The sequence below is a fragment of the Nanorana parkeri genome, unplaced genomic scaffold (assembly GCF_000935625.1).
Source record: "Nanorana parkeri isolate BGI_ZX_2015 unplaced genomic scaffold, ASM93562v1 scaffold775, whole genome shotgun sequence".
NCBI lineage: Eukaryota > Metazoa > Chordata > Amphibia > Anura > Dicroglossidae > Nanorana > Nanorana parkeri.
In genome coordinates this window covers 554,215-572,429 of record NW_017307043.1, presented here as the reverse complement: position 1 = coordinate 572,429, position 18,215 = coordinate 554,215, and the positions used below count along the sequence as shown (strand labels likewise).

The following is an 18,215-nucleotide window of genomic DNA, read 5'->3' as shown; positions in this document are numbered from 1 at the left end:
CCCCACAATAAAATAAATAATAATAATCATAATTAAAAATATTTATTTATTTTTAATTGTGAATGTATATATATATTTTTTTAAATGTGTTCCCTTGGTCTACCTCTCTGACTTCCTGATGTATCTTTAGCCGTTGATGCCATCTGTTTATCTCTGTATCACAGAACATTTTGCATCCAATCATGTTCCCCTGTTGTATTTTGTCTTCATGTTTGCAGTACTGAAATGCATTCATACTTCAGTAAAAATTAATTCAAATAGTCTCAGTAAGAAAAAAAGGAGCAGAAAATGATTTCATAAGTGGCCATGACTGTATTATAATGGTACATCTCTGTAAAGTTGTGCCTCCCATCCCCTTTTTCATACCATCATTTTCTCAATTGTGAAGTTAGAAAACAATGGCTTTGAGTGTGTTTTTTAAATAATTTACTGGTGCTAAAGTGGGAAAACGCATGTCTTGGGGTATGTCATGGATGCCTTGTCTTATAGGCAATGTGGCACCTGAAAGATCAGAACAGTTTGGACGTTTTGGTGGACTAGTTATGTTACTTTGTGGTATCGGTGTTGTTACATGGTGGAAACTTTATATACTGGAATTAGGATATTAAGATTATATAAATTGACTTGGACTGCATGACTTGTGCAGCTTTATTTTTTTCAGTTGACCTGAGCATTTGCTGAGCAGTATATTTTGTAAATAACCACATAAATACAGGGTTAATAGTTATAATGATTGAATACTTTATATGGACCAATGTAATATAGTTAACCAAGTTATTGACAATCTTCTTTTTCTTATAGATACTTTTCTTATAGATACTTTGATAATGTATGATATAATGTCTAAAATATTATTCAAACATATTTTGTTTTACATTGATTCTTATTTTATTCCTTTATAAAGGAGAAGATATTATTATACGCCACATGATAAAAAAAAATTCGGTTTAAGTAGCAATAGAAATGTGAAAATGTAGCATTTGTTCATTTGCATAAAAAATATATACAAAAATATGCTTGCTATCGTGTTCGCTATTTTATTATTTTGTATACGGTGTATTTTTAGTATACTGTAGCAGTAGCATGCTGGTTATAAAGGTGTGAACTTCTCACTAGAAATGAGACAATTGTTTAACATTAGGGTAAAATAAACATAGTAAAAGAGGTGAAATCTGTCCACCACAAGCGCTGGAGTCTTGTTGTCTGCCCCATGTTTATTTGTCTGATATATAATACCCCAGTGAAGCTGTTTTCTGAGACATTAGGATCTGCTGAAGCTGGCCACACATGTATCAGTTCAAGTTTCTGAATGTAGAGACAGCTAATGATCAAATGTTTTAAAACTGACTACAGCTGGCAAGTACAGTAAAAAGTGTAGGTCTCTTACATAAAGCTTCAATCCTAAACACAAAGGACACAGCATAAAGACAGATGGGTTGGCTCATGCGGGATGGTCACCATTCACCTTTATGGTGCATGGAGGTTATCATGCATATGAAAGTCAGCCCTGTAGACATTATTCTGCATCACATTGATAACCCTTCATGCAAGTTTGGCCTGCAGAAGGACATTCTGCAGACCAAAACTGTACTGCTCAGCGCGGTTATGATTGTTAATAATACATTTATAAGTGACTTTGTAGTATGCTTATTATGCCAAACCTTTTTTAAAGGAGAATTACTTTAAATGTTTTTCACCATAGAATGATTATTCTTTATCACCCAATTTTAGCATTTACCTGTACTAAACGCTGATGCTGAGCATTTCCCAATCAATTCTTCCTTCATCTCTTTGCTGAGGAAAAGTGTCATCCAAACCCTTGGTTCTCAACTGGTGGGTTGTGACCCAAAAATGGGTCACGACCCTGTGTTCAGTGGGTCCCCACATGCCTTCCACTTTTCTAGGTGAGAGGCTCCTCTGCCTCTGCCTAGCGCAGCACTGTCAGTTCTCGTGCCAAGCAGCCATACAAAATATGCTGCCCGGCGCCGAGTGTCAGCTTGAGGTGGGGTGGGCTGGTGCTATAGCCGCGAGGGAGCACTCCACTCCACTGGATCCACTCCAGTTCTCATAAGGTAGGGAGACTGGGCGGATCTAAAAAAAAATTGTTTTAATTACATTTTTTTTGGAGTGCGGATGTGTGTGTGTGAGAATGTCTGTGAGTGTGTGAGATTGAACCTACAGCACATTCTGCTGTAGGTTCAATCTCACACACTTTTGAACCTACAGCACATTCTGATGTCGGAGGTGCGTTGGGTTGCCATTCATTTGAATGGTACCCCAAACACACTGGCCACACACAGCTCGTACGCCCGCACTGGAATGTGCCGTACCGTAATTCTGTGCATTCAATTGCAGTGCGAATTGGGTCGCGACTTAATGACCAATGACAAATGTGGGGCCTGAGGTTACTTAGCTTGAGAACCACAGATCTAAACCCTTCAGTGGATCAACATTTGTAACTGGGTATACTCTGGCCCTACCGAATTGTACAACAACCTTACCTTGGATGTAGCACAAATGGTTGGGGTCCTATGGAGGCCAGTGTCATATATGGGTCTTAAAATGTTGAGCCTGTACTCTGTATTCTCTTTGTATCTAGTTAGATGAGAGGGAATGGCCCAAGAGCATTATATGTATCTAGGTAGAAGAGTGGGAATGGCCCAAGAGCAATACAGCCCAATTCACAATCCGTTTAAGCATGGGTAGAAGGAGTTTGAATGCAATCTGGAAATGCTATGCAAGGTCTTGAAGGGCAGGAGATTTGTGAACAGCACAGAGATGAACCTTATTAGCACACCTCTCTAATCCCCCTTTCTGTTCAACAGATTCTTAATGCAAAGCTGATTTTTGCTGATTGGTTTAATGTATTAATTAAAATTGTTTTGCTTTGTAGTCGGTAATCATACTACAGACCATGGAGAAAACGGTTCAGAAGATTGCTATTGCCTCTAACCCAGGAGGAACATATTTCTTACAGATTGGTTGGGAGGAAGATTTAGATAAAGGATTTACTGTAACACTTTGTGATGGACAAACTGCATTGACTGGTGAAGGTAAAAACACTTTAACATTTCAACAATGGTTAATGTGTGGGTTGATATCCCCGGTCAAGTTAGGGCATACATATTTACTCAGTCTGTTGATGTAATACAAAAGTGTTCATTTGGATAGATATTCCAGTTGTTTAAGTGTGGCTGTTACCAATTTATAATTTACTAGCATTGAGTATAGTTTTTGGATGTTATTTTTATAACAACACTGAGATGGATTGTGCAGTAAAAGTAGACTCACCCATTTATTGATCATTTCTGTATAAAAAGCCCAAAATGACTTTCAGTATCTAAACAAGTTGGGGTTCCACATGAAAACGGCAGTTTTAATTTTTAATAAGTGTCGTCTGTAAAAGTGAACAATTCCACAGCTGTCAAGCAGATGCTACAATATCATATCATGTCCCAATAACTATTTAAAAAAAGACTTATGTTTTGTAGGCTGGTGAATAAAGTGCAAAATACCTTAAAGTAGTATTAAACTCTCATTTGTTTTCAGTAATAAATCCAGATCAAATAAATATACATTGCCCTGCAAAGTATTTCTTAAAATCTTTGCCCAAGCACTTTGTCTTTATGTTTCTGAACAGCTGGCTTCAACTCTCTCAGCTCAGCTACCCTGAACTTCCTGTCCAGTATAAGATCACAAGGGACAATAGCAGTCTCCAGCAACCCTCCGTCTACTAGCTTAGAGGAGGGAGAAGCAGGGGGTGGGGGATTAGTTTGCCCTGCTTTGCCTTTGTGTTTGTGGAGACACACACAGCTCATTAGCACACACATGGGTGACTTCATAGGGCCCTGCAAGGGATAGGAGACACCCTAAAACAATGTATCAGGGCCAGTGCTCAAAAGATCAGTTGATTCTGCAGGAAACAAACTATTAAACATCAAGTACCAACATCCATTCTAAGTGATTTGAACTTTTGAAACAGCTTAAAAAAACCGTTGACTTTAATATCACTTTTATACGAATTACTTTACAATAACACATTGAAAAGTATTAATTAAACCAATTTATGTAGAAAATTAAAAACTTTAATTATAATTGCACATATCATTGTATGTATATTGAAGGACAAGTTCACTTTTAGTCCTCTCACCCCCCTGAGTGCAGCCTGTTCCATGGAACATGGCTTACCCAATAAATGTGATCACAGTGTTTTTGTGCACAAAGAGGAGGAGCTAGTGGGGGTGTTTTTTTCATAAGAAAGGTTGTGTGGTGCCAGGCAGGGTCACACAGTGCAGAGCACTGGAGTGGGGAGGAAGCAAGTATTTAACATGGCATTGAGCTGCTCATGTGCAGCTCAGTGCACAAGAAACAAAATTGGTGACAGGCAGGTAGGAGCTTTTTTTGGCAAAAGAGACTTACACAGTCTCTTCTGCTGTAGAAACCTGCCTGTCTGCGGTTTTTACCCTGGACACTTTACTTCCACTTTAAATATTGTTTTGACATGACAGTAGCATAATGGAATCCTTTTGCAGTTTTCTATTATCTGTGTAACATGTCCTAGTCCATGTCAATGGTCAAAGTGAACTAAGCCTCCACTATATGGATAACGATTATTTCACATAGTCTAAAATGCTTGTTTTAGTTTAAATATAAGGAGTTGTTATTACAAGAGTAGGATATGGGAGAGGTATATTTTGCAGCAACATAATGAGATGTCAGTCTATTTGCCTATGCTGTAATTTGCCATTATTTATGTTACGGAGATGCAATCCATCTGATCAACAAAAGTATGACGCAAGTTAACGTGAAAGTCTTGCGGTCTTCATACATAACAGAAGAATTAGTCCTTGTTTTATTTTCCCTTCTGCCTGGGTATCTGATTGCTGTAATCAATGTGAAATTATTTAAATACCTTAAATAAGCAGTGTTTGGGGAACCAACACAATACAGAGCTATAGGAAACTGATGCAGTTAGAAAATGACAAATATGAAAGAATAGAAGACTGGGGTTATTCACAAAGTTCCAAGATCTTAGAATGATCCAGGGGCAATTTGCTCACATCTGGAATTCTTACCTCCTGAATGTTTTCTTTTTTCTTTTTTAAAAGTGTCCACGGAAGATGTATCCAGGGAAGCAGCAGATATAGAGATGGAAAAGGCAAAATATGTTGATGAGTTAAACAAAGCTCTGATTTCTGCAACACTGCCAGCTAGCAAATATAGTTTTGATCTGGTAAAGGATGAAAAGGATTATGACACATACTGCTTTACGTATGAGAAGAAATTAAGGGATGTTTCGGTAAGTAGCACTTTTAATTCTCTTGTTGGAAGCAAATGAGAACATTCTGCAAATTTGGGTATGATGCACTTGTCAGTTTTCTCATGAGAACTTGAACTCTTTGTGGCAAATTTAGACTACAATTGTTTTGGCTTTTCTATAAAGAGAACCTATAAGGGTTTTAGATCAGTTTTATTCTAGTAGCTATGCTTTTTAAACTGTTGTTTTTATGTCTGTTTTTTCATTATCTATATAGGTATAAACATCTATATATGAGTTAACTAAAAATACATAATTAGAACCCAGCCTTGAGACATGCTTGACACCTCAGACTGCACTCCCTGGCAAGGGTTCAGTCCTTGCACTGATGATTCATTTGAGATCTGTAAACAGCAGTTTTATTTCAGCACAGTTGAAGGGTAATCATGCTAAAATGTGAAAAGGAGACCAGAGTTCCACCTGCAGGCTGGATAGAAGATTACATATAGGGCTACAATAACGATAATTTTTATAATCGATTAGTTGGCCGACTATTTTTTCGATTAATCAGATTAAAAAAAAAAAATGAAATACCATCCGTAATTTAAAATAAAATACACAAATTGAGTCATACAAACATAAAGTTTACTTCAGAAAAAAAACTACATGCACAATTTTTTGCAATCGCACCACACTGGAACGCACACCATTGCGGTGCCAAGGTGGGAGGCGCGTTTGTGGTCCACTGAAATTAATAGCACTGCAAAGCACCTCCCGCACCAGATTCAGGGGGGCTTTATTTTATATTTTTTTCCTATTTTTTAAAGATTTTTTAAACTTTATTATTAGGGGCTTTGGAGAAACATTCCTTTTTAAAATAAAACAAGAGATTGAGGACACAGTGTCCTCAATCTCTTTTTCTGCAGCCCTAGCACTCAATTAACAGGAAGCACTAAGTACAGAGACTTCCTGTTTATTCAGAAATCGAGGAGATTGTATATTATGTCCACAATCATGAATGAACAGTAAGTGATGTAGAGCACTTCCTTTTCATTCATAATTGAGGACACAGTATCTGAATACTATGTACTGATCATTGAGATGTTCAAATATTACAGGGAACGATCAGCAAATATTTCACTCTCCTCTATGCACTGTCCCTCTCTGCCTCCTGACAGCTTCCTCCTCCCTGTTGGGTACCGGTAGCTGGATCGGCTCTGTGTCCCCTCTGAACCTTGCTGCCTCTTCTGATAGAGGCGGGGAGAGCAGTGGGGATAAGAGGGGACACAGGCCGCAGCATGCAGCTGGGAAAGCTGCATAGATGATGCAGCGGGGATGGCTTTTTGGGAGGTTTGATGGAGCTCTCCTCACCGCTGGGCACTGGCTGCAGGGGTCTCTGTCCCCTCCGATCCCTTCTGCTCCCAGAGGGGATCCGAGGGGACACAGAGCTGATAAAACACTGGCTCCCCACTTGGAAGAGTGAACTATGGAACCCAGACCAACTAATCCATAATGAGAATCATTGGCAACTATTGCCATTAACGATTATCAATTAATCGATTAGTTGGTTGCAATATCAAATTGGATTACCTGGGGTGATACATGTTGACAAGCTCTGAAAGGTCATAGATCTGTACTTTTGACATAATAATGCAGAGGTAAGCAGCTCGTGGAACTATATGCCCACAAGCCAAAATTTTGAAAGGGAAAATAAATTGTCATTTTGATCAACAGATGTGTGTAAGTCCACCCTTAACAGGGAATTTGATTTTGAGTAGACATCGGTATGAGCAATTGAGGAACAACAACAAAATAAAAGCCCAGATAGAGTGGGCTCTCCTGCTATCTTTCCATGGAAAATGTAGTTTAAAATGGAGGTTGGCAGTCTTTGGCCCTCTGGGGGAAATATATTGCATGGTTCACCACAGTTTGAAAGCAATAAGCTGTCTGGCCAAAGCTGAACCTTTAAAAAAATCAGATATTAAGTATTTTTTATGATTCAAATAATTCTGTCTCTTTCTGCTTCCTGCATGACTTTCCTTTGTTATTAGCTAAGTCTCACTGACTTGTTTTCTTTAGAAACTTCGTAGGATAACGTAAGTGAAGCAAGTTCTTAAAAGTACAAACTATTCTTTCCTTGTTCTAAGTTTATTATTACATAGGGGCAACCTATTGAATTGTTTCCAGATAAAATGGTTGTTGTGAGTATTTTTCAGTCTTCTAATATTTGATAATAGCGCTACTACAGGGGCCATCTAAGTACCGTGAACACTGGCACTGGTGTTTGGTAGTTGTTGTTTTTTTTAATAATTAAATCTAAAGATTTATTCGCTTTTATTTTATCTTTTTTGGTTCCCCCTCCCCTTCGTCAACATGCTAATTACATTTTTAAATAAAAACCTTTCCGATTTCGTTACTTTCCTTATTTAAGACCAAGTGATGCTATCACACGGTTTCTGTGCTTCTCTATGTAATGCAGGTATAGCTGGTTGGAGGGACTGTAATAGCTTCCTGACAACAGCAAACTGCCATAAGAAAATCCCACATGTGTTGCTGAGCCACCATGATTGACAGAACTGAAATCTAGTGAATGAAAGTGGCGGGTCAGGGACTGCTGAGCTGCGGAGGGGTAAGAGCTAGATTATGCAGGATGTCCTTCAGCCAGAAAATGAGTAAAGGTGCCCATACACCTTACGATTATCGGACGAAACTTTTCGTCCGATGATTGAATAGTCGTATGATTTTCGTACGGCAGCCCCATCCTGCCCCGATGATCGCAAGATTAATGTAGCCGTAATTAACGACAAGCACGTGGACAAAATGCGGTAATTGATTTGCCGTATTTTCGTTAGCGCAAGCGCAGTGTAGATCGTACGACTTTTGACGGACGGAAACGCCAGCAACCTTACGACAATCATACGATCTAGCAAAGTTTTCAAACATGCTTGACCGTCAAAAGTTGTACGATTGTACAGTACTGTCGGTCGGACACTGCAATGCACACATACGATTATCGGCCGAAAAGTCGATCGCATATGAAAATTGTACGATAATCGTAAGGTGTAGGGGCACCTTTAGGCTCTATCTGACTTGCTACAGCTTCTGATGCTCACTGCTATAAGCTTATAGTGTGAAATGAAATCCGACAAAGCAATTTCATTGCAGGAGAAGAGAATGCACAACTGTAAAAGACTGAAGGTAAGGCTGGAGTTCAGCCTTAAAATGTAAGTTTTATGTAGCTTAATCAAAAAATCTGTTATATTACAATGTCACATTAAAGATAACATATTTACCACATTTATCACATTACCACTCATATTTCACAGTAAAAAATAACAATAAGATATGTATTGCCCCTGAAAGCTTCCCATAGGTACTTGACAATTATTGCCCAATTTGGTTGTTCACTGGCTTTGGGAAACGGTCCTATGTCTATGGACACCTCTCCTTACAACCTGTCTGACTTTTCTCAGGGCACAGTAATTATTTTTTGTTGTAGAGGTTCCCAAAGTAGCTATTTTGTTTACCCATTATAAGGCTAGCATCAGGGAGGTCTGAATGTTATTTTATGTCTGTGTGTAGGCTTGAGTTTCACTAAAAACGCGTGCAATGGTTCACATAAAAAGATTCTCAGAAGTAACTGCCACTGTACCGAATGTTTATGTCTGTCACAGAATGAAAATGCAATATGCATTAACCTACTCTTTCACTTTCTTGAAACCAATCCCATTCTGGTCCTTTACCTCAGAAAAGCTCTTTGTTCCCATGCATTGCAATTTAAATAATCAACAGGAAATGGATGTACTATATTTCCTATTGTTTAGAATTGTTTATTTCCTGAATCAGAAAACAAAGAAATCCAGCAGGGCGTTCTGCATACGTTTTACCATATGTTTTCCATGAAGACGTGTTTACTTAAGCTCTCGCACTTCAGACACAGAGATGTTCCATGATGGTTTATTAACATATATCATCTGTGCTTCTCAAAAGAAAATCTATGTGTGTCATATTCATTATTGGAGAGAGTTTAGAATGACCAAATGTTTTTACCAAACCAATTTCCCAAATTTGAAAAAATGTACAGCACACAGAAACCATTTTAGTTGCTTATTTTGTGGTTTTATCTAAAAAATTACAATGAATGTTTTTGAACATCTTCTTCAGTTTAGTTAGTAACTAGACTAGTGTGTACATTAAATGTGTTAATGACATTTCTAAGCTAGCCAAATAAATATGGAGTCTTGATTGACTGTACCTGTATGTTGTCCATTTTAGACTGTTCTATATATAACTCCTAACCCCCACCCTATTCCAAACATTTATCAATCCTGTTTCCTTACAATCATCCCGTGTTCTTGCTAGAAAAGGTTTTTTTTTCTTCTTGCATGCTTCTTTCCTGTCTCTTTCATCAAGGCTACCCTTCTTTTTAACACTTCATAATTCTTACTGCCTGCTTTCTACCTCCATCTTCCTTGTTTGGTACTGCAATATCTACATCTCCCCTATTCCCTGTTTTGCTCGTTTTGTACAAGTGATATTGGCAATGCTGCCGATATCACTTGTAATATGCCTGCTTGTCCATCCTCCCCCATCACCCTCCCCTCTCAATGGCCCGCCCCCACCTCTGGCTGCCTCCCTCTGCTGGCCGCCTCCCTACCCGCTGTGGTTTTCCGGGCCTCCCACTCTTCTGGGGGACCTGGGACCACAGCACTGTAGTTCAGGATGGAGAGCGTGGAGCAGAGCGGAGAGGCAAAGCTGTCTCAGCATGAGGCAAATGCCACTAAGCCCCACCCCCCACACATTCTTATTGGCCCCAAACTACATGGCAGATAATTTTGGAGAAAGAGCCTGGGAAGTGAAACTGACTGTGGTAATTGGTGCAGACTTGTGTATTTATTTCAGCTTTGTTGGAAGCAGGCATTACCTGTAGTTGGGACCACCACTGTAACATACACTATAGTGGCAAAAGTATTGGGACGCCTGCCTTTACACGCACATGAACTTTGATGGCATCCCAGTCTTTGTCTGTAGGGTACAATATTGAGTTGGCCCACAGTTTGCCACTATATCAGCTTCATCTCTTCTGGGAAGGCTGTCCACAAGGTTTAGGAGTGTGTCTATGGGAATGTTTGACCATTTTTTTCAGAAGCGCATTTGTGATGTCAGGTACTGATGTTGGACGAGAAGGTCTGGCTCGCAGTCTCCGCTCTGATTCATCCCAAAGGTGTTCTGTCGGGTTGAGGTCGGGACTCTGTGCAGGCCAGTCAAGTTCCTCCACCCCAAACTTGCTCATTCATGTCTTTATGGACCTTGCTTTGTGCACTGGTGAACAGTCATGTTGGAACAGGAAGGGGCCATCCCCAAACTGTTGCCACAAAGTTGGGAGCATGAAATTGTCCAAAATGTCTTGGTATGCCGATGCCTTAAGAGTTCCCTTCACTGGAACTAAGGGGCCAAGCCCATCCCCTGAAAAACTACCCCACACCATAATCCCCCTCCACCAAACTTTACACTTGGCACAATGCAGCCAGGCAAGTATCGTTCTCCTGGCAACCGCCAAACCCAGACATGTCCATCAGATTGCCCGACAGAAAAACATGATTTGTCACTCCAGAGAACACGTCTCCACTTCTCTAGAGTCCAGTAGCGTCGTGCTTTTCACCACTACATCTGCCCCTTTGCATTGCGCTTGGTGATGTAAGACTTGGATGCAGCTGCTTGGCCATGGAAACCCATTCCATGAAGCGCTCTACGCACTGTTGTTGTGCCAATCTGAAGGCCACACAAAGTTTGGAGGTCTGTAGCTATTGACTCTGCAGACAGCTGGCGACTTTTGCATATTGTGCGCTTCACCATGAACTGACCCCGCTCTGTCATTTTACATGGCCTACCACTTCGTGGTTGAGTTTCTGTTGTTCCCAGTTGCTTCCACTTTGTTATAATACCACTAACAGGTGACCGTGGAATATTTAGTAGCAAGCAAATTTCACAGAACACCAGAATCCAATGATTTGGAGGGGTGTCCCAATAATTTCGGCAATATAGTGTATATTGGAATTTCCTCTACCTATAGCTACAGCATCCAGTAATTGGCATATTTTTGAGTGTAACTATAACACTGAATAATATTTATTTTCTTGTCTGACTTGTATAAATAGACATGCACACAGGTATCCCCCCAAATGTGCATGGCTGTGAGCTGGAAAAACACAGCTGGCCCTTTTCTTAAACTAGTCATGTGGGCTGAACAAGAGAAAATCAATCAATTCTTCAATCTATCCTAAACAATGTGTATGAAGTAATATCCACTGCTGGCTATTGTATTCAGCAGCCAAAATATAACTGCATCTGATAGGATGGTGGATAATTGTCCAGCTGGCTCAGTCCGTTTTTAAATCAACTTTTGCTGGACCAGGGTGCTGCTTGCCTGGCCTCCTACGTTTTAAAAGTTTAGCAGGAATTGGAGAAAATTTGACCCGTCTTTGGCCAGCCTTGGGAAACAATAGTAATTGTCCAGGGAATGCTAATTAAAATTACCTTTTTTTTTTTTTTTTTAAGATCAACCAAAGCATTCTGCTGAAATCACGTTTTTCAACAACTTGTCATCAGCTCATCCCACAAATGACTAGATAAGTTTATGATCACGTTTTGTCAATGATCTTGCTAAATAAATCCCAGTAGCCAGGTGACCAGCAAGCAGATTAAAAAAGGAAATAAATAGCACAGGGTTTAAAACGCTTCTTGCTGTCAGTGAAAACACATGTGCCCAAGCTCCTAACAATGCCTTTTGGCCCCCGATTGGATTGCCTGTTTTCTTTCTTCACTTTTGGTCACTGGTGGTTACTGCAGATCTAGTTTTGTTTTCATCTTTTATACTTTACTAATTTTTTACATGAGAAAGTGTAACCATGAAGGTTAGTGTGAAAAGGGTTCAAAGGAAGCAAAAAGTCCTCCCACTGAGTCATTGCATAACACAATAGAGCCTTTCAGTAAACTCCATGTTTCATTCCATCACATTTCCTTTTTTAGGACAGCTGGTGGAGCCATACAAATCACTCCTTTGCCCCAATATCCAACTGCACAACCAGAACCGATGGGTTGTAGTTAAGATATAGCCTAATATTATAGTGCCATTTATTGCAAACTGCATACAGTTGTTTTCAGAATTACTGGCCATCATCAGTACAGTGCTTGACAACAATGGCTCTGTGGAGTAAGCCTTGGGGATGGACAAGAAAGTAATACGGGTTTACAAGACATTCAAAAGCCCTCCAACTAATCTAGTGCGTAGCACAATAGAGCCTTGGAGTTTTGTAATGTGATGCAATGATACAATGATACATGGAAATACTTTACTTTACGTTCATCTCCTAATAAAGTCAGAGTATCTTGTGTGTACAGTACTTCTAATGGCAGTGAGATAACCACAATCATCTAAATCAGAGTTCCATTCTGTTATGTTCATACATGAGTATATTAAAAAAAAAAGGTTTTAAGTGAGAAGATCAGAAGCCCCTGACATTGACTGTGTTATTGGATGCCTGCAGTTAGTGTGCAGGGGGCATAATAAGGTTGTAAAAGCATCCCAGATGTACTTGTAATTACTGACCGGTGGCATGACGCTTGACTTCTGTTGAATTATCTCCACACTTTATGTACTTAGGGGAGTATTCAATGAATTCCCGAAAAGTGTAGACAGTTATATGCCCATCTCAGCATGCACACTTTATCTGGATTTTTTTGTAGACTGATAGTAGTGACTGCTTCCACTCTGAGACTGCCTCTGATATTTTGATATATTATTCATGGCATACATCATTCTGTTTAAAAGTGTTGTGTATGTTACAATCATATCTTTCTGCAGCTCTTTTACATGCTACTTTACGGTTTAACCTCATCACTCTGCTGTTTAATTATGGCTGAAAGGGTCAAGGGCAAAGGGAAACACAGATTACTCAAATGTACCGAAAACATTGTGCCCAACTCTGTAAATCGGAACTGTCATGCTTGAACCTAGATTTATTCATAAAACTATTTGATGCAGTTTATGAAAATTTACTTTGAAAATATATGCTATTTTTTTTAGAGCTACTTAGTTAAATAAAAATGTTCTTATTTGTACTCACCCCTCCTGAAAAAGGCACCTCCTAGGATGTATTTAACTTTTGGATTGTTTCATTGGCACCTCCAAGCACCTGCATGCACATTTGGCTGCAGAGTGCCCTCAGAACCCACAAAAGTGATGTGAAACACAATGTTTGCAATTAACAAATCCAACAAAAGCAATTGAAATAGGTCAATACAACACATGTTTCAAGTGGTTCCCTCAAATTTAACTGAAAACGCAACTTTTATAGACTTTTGCAGTCTCAAAATTATTCAACTCCTTCATGGCAAGCATCTTTAGTACTTGGTAGAGCACCATTTTGCTGGTATGACCTGATGCAAATAAAATGCATAGTCAGACACCAGCTTCTGGCTTGTAGGGTGGGTGAGACAGGGTGGGCATTTGAAGCTGTGCATTTCTCTGATGCGGTCACTCCTCCTAAAGGAAGTATTTGAACTTTAAAGTGACACTTCACTTAGGAGTTAAATCTTAAAAATCCATTCAGGTACCTTTACTATTAACAAAAATGTATCTTATTTGTGTATCACTCAGCTATAGATCCTCAAATCATCTCTTCAATTGGTGCTGACACTGTCCTTCCTTCTGGAGGGGGGCTACTTTTGTTCTCCATGGGCCCTGTGTGTGTTGTAATGTAGTCACTGCTCCAAGCTCTCTCCCATGATGGACTCCAATCTCAATACAAATTAGTAAACTAAATGTAAGATTGTAGTCCATCACAGGAGTGAGCTTGGAGCAGTGACTACATTACAACACACAGTGACTATGGGGAATAAAAGTAGCCACCCTCCAGAAGGAAGGACAGTTTTGGCACCAATTCAGAGATGATTTGAGTATCTACTGTCATATCTACATGACAGCCAGGAAACAAATATTCTCGAAAGTAAGTGGTCTGAAATAGCAGCCTAAATAATTAGCTTATGACAGGTGGACTTTAAGTAGATGCCAGTGAGATGAATCATGACCTAGCTAATTTTATCTTTTGAGGTCCGGTTGACAAAATCTCTGCATTTAAGTTCCATAGTCATTTTGAAGGGTTTTCACTCTTTCAATAGAGATTTTTTTTATTTTATATTAATGGAGAATGCAGCAGGATGAGTGAGACTCCCTGAGCTACAGCAGTAAGAATGATATAGTGGGTGGTGGTGGATATAAGAACCTTCGTGGGGGATACCTTGTTGTTTTAGAGTCCAGCTGTAGATGAAATACTGTATCAGTGTTGTGTAGAATGGTTATTAGCACCATGGTAGCCCCTCTGTATGGCAGCATTTCTTCTGCCACTTGTTTAGTAAAAACTGAAGCTGATGATGCTGAAATGTCATTTGAAATAATTCAGTTCATGATTCTCAGATATGTGTCCACACCAAAACCTCCAAGAGAAAAATCAGTGCAAGTCTTGTAAGGTTGTTACACTTTCCACATACTGTATACCCCAAAAAACCTACATAATAATATTTGGATTGTACCATATTGTTTCCTTATTTTGAAGGCATAAGGGCCAACAGACATGCCCTTTTAGAAAAGTAGCTCAAATATTTTGGGCTAGACATTTACCCTTTGCATAAATTCTTAGTCATTAGGAGTAGTCAATTACATCAGACAGCGGAGTTACTTCTACAGAACATGATCTACCCATGTAAGCAGACATGACATCTGGCACAGTAGGAACGTCATACATATGCAGTAATACAATTGGCAGCTCAAGTGACAAACATTTGTCAATGTATCACTGCTAATTTTATATTGGAATTCCGTTAATTCACATAATTCCCAGTTGCCTTTATTTAACACGGAAGGCCTTTCTGTGGATTTTTGTAAATCCTTCTGCCCTTATTTCCAGAAACACTGTTTATATTGTACATACACGTAAGTGTACTAGCCTGATAGCCAAGATATTTATGCCTAAAAATGTGTATTTGTTTCTTGCCTTAAAATGTATGTACAGTTTTGTTTTCAAAAGATGATTTAAAGTTCATTATGCATCTAATTCTCTATCCATCATGACATAGAAGAGTAGAGTACAGGGAAAGTAGACACAGTAGAGTTGATTTACTTAAGTAGTAGAGACTAGACATGTGCATTTGGATTCGGACGTACCTGCAAATCAACGTAAATCAGGTGATTCGGCGGTTCGTCGGAATCAGATATAACTAATTTAATATATGCCCGAATATACTAAAACTATATTCGGGCACACATAAATTCGTTTTCAGAACCCTTGGTTCGAGGGTTTGGCTTTTGGATTCTTTTCTCCTCATACCTATGATTTGTACATCCTGTAGTAGCAATTAATTCTTTAATCTGTATCTGAAATATCCTGTGCGTAGACAAACGTTTGTGAATGCCCTATGTGTTATAGGTAGGCATTTTTTATATATTTTTATGTATTTCAAATTTATGTATAAATAAAATTTACATTTTTTTCAAATATGATAAATATTTATGGTCTATTATTGTAGTATCTGAATTCCTTAAAAATAGTTTGGTTTATTTAGTTATACTTTTTTGTTTAAATGTATCAAAATCCGTGTGGCACGTCCTACACTTGTGCTTTTTTCATGCAAGGCAAAGCAATATTTCACTTATTCTGGCTCCCAAAGTTTGTAACTGGTTTTTAATGCTGCTTTCCTCTCCCAGGGGATTACAGAAGGCTAATATAAAGTCAGACTGAAGTGCTGTTTAAAATAATAAAAATCACATCAGCATGCAGGTCTGCATGCTGATATGAAAGCATATTACATTTATGAACTAATCAAATATATTTTTATTTTACTTACAATTTCTTGTTTTCTACTTCCTGGTTTTCTTTGGCAAAAGTGACGTAATTGTGCCCAAGCATTGCATCCTGGGAAGGTTACATCAGCAGTGCATTGCTGGGTAGTCACATGTGCCAGAAGTCTAGGAAGTAAAGGGAGATGGATTAATCTGCCCTTAGTGAAAATGGACACCATGAGATGATGAGAGAGGAAAAGAAAAACAAGGTATGCAAACAATACAAAGCCGGCAATTATCTAGAAGTATTTGTTTGTAAATAGCCATTAGTAAACATTTCTAAAGGTGCCTTATTTTAAAGATATGAGTAAAGTTCCTCTTTAAGAATTTTTAAGTAATACATACATTGATTAATTTGTTTTTATAGCCAATTTTAGTATTTCTGTCTGTAAAATAAAAGCACAAATAGCACAAAAACTGCTGCAGGTATAAAATGCAGATGCCTAGAGAAGCCTGAAAATACCTGCTTTAAAAAACTTGCAGATTCAAATGAATGCCAAAGTGTTCTGACAAAGCAAAGATCGAAGATTTCAGGTAGTAATGGGGCTTGTTGTTAAATCCCACCCCCTCACATTCCTATTCTCCAATCACTATAATGGGTTTCCACACTGGCCACTAGGAAGTGGAGGTCTAGCTTCAGTACTATGAACTTTGCCAGTCCAAACATCCTGGTTTTTACCCATATATGCAAGCTTTTTGATGCTGCTCTAGGTGACTGTCATTTTATACCTGCATCATGTTCTTTTGTTTTGTTTTAAAGAGAGAGTGACTTTAAGGCAGGGTGGAGACGGATTTCAAATGGTGCAGGTTGAGCTTGAAGTTGAGATAATTTGCATTTAAGTGGACTTGTCAGAAACAAATTTAAATGTGTTAATTAGGTTATTTCTAGAGACCTAAGCAGCTGTATCATTAGAAACTATATAAAGGAATTGAGAATTAAGTTATTTATGTAATCTAAAATGGCTTCTTCTCAACTCAACAGAGCAGTTCTGTTAAATTGCTTTTGGCAATTAACCTGAATTGTCTCATCTTTGGGAACCCTCAATAGACACATTGATATTTTGTGTTAATGCCCAGTGAGCCAGGATGAAGCTATTTAGTAATTATTCAGTCAAAAAAATTGTTACAATTAACGTAGAGGTCAAAATGTAACACAAATATTTATTTGCAATGAACCACAGAACTACTATTCCCATAGACTGTGTCTTTCTGATAAACTATTTTCTTTATTATAAATGGTTTAGCTGTAGGCAAGAAGTACTGCTATTAGGGTAATTAGCAGAGAACCAGTTGTAAAGTATCACACTGAAACAACAATGGCTTAGGTGCCTTGGGTACACATAAATGCTAGTGTGTCAAGCCAGCTGCAAAATAGGCCACACACACTACTCTGTAAGGGGTCATTGAGCCTTTGCCAGCTAAACTACTGCCACCTAAGCAAACAATGTCCTTAAGGCAGTGGTTTATTTCTTTATCTTAATAGATGAGGAGATGTATTTGTCCAAGTACACAATTGCAGTTACTACTTCATGTTGGCTAATACTACAGTATAAGAGTCATGAAGCACTATTTACACAGTGTCATTATTTATGTACTATCGCTTATTATTATTATACAGGATTTATATAGCGCCAACAGTTTGCGCATCGCTTTACAATATAAGGAAGACATTACAGTTACAATACAATATGGTAAGGAGGGCCCTGCCCCTCAGGGCTTACAATCTGAAAGAAAAAATATTTAATCTTACAGGAATTAAATATTTTAACAAAAGAAGAACCAAAATAAAAACATACATGGAAACATACCCTCAATTTTGTATTCTTACTGTCAAAGACTTTTAAGAATCAAGCAGTGGTATCAGTCTATGATGTATAATGTTACATGACCTCACTTCTTCATCATCACAGGATTGTTATTTGCACAGAATCTACTGCCTATCACAGCAAACTGACATGAAACTATTACAGCATCACTTTCTCATGCAGTAGTGGCTAGTAGTACTGTGTATGGAATCATTTTGTATGACAATCACACAGACACACACACACTATATATATA

At 38.5% G+C, this 18,215-nt stretch overlaps 1 protein-coding gene across 1 annotated transcript in view; it reads left to right on the top strand.

Annotated features, from left to right (window-relative positions):
* The window catches only part of XRCC4 (X-ray repair cross complementing 4), a 288,213-nt gene that overhangs the window by 53,297 nt on the left and 216,701 nt on the right, over positions 1–18,215 (top strand). Inside the window, exons 2-3 of the mRNA XM_018564728.1 lie at positions 2,894–3,053; positions 5,109–5,299. Of these exons, the coding sequence (XP_018420230.1) occupies positions 2,915–3,053; positions 5,109–5,299 (330 nt within the window). The 5' untranslated portion in view covers positions 2,894–2,914. The remainder of the gene's footprint in view (positions 1–2,893; positions 3,054–5,108; positions 5,300–18,215) is intronic.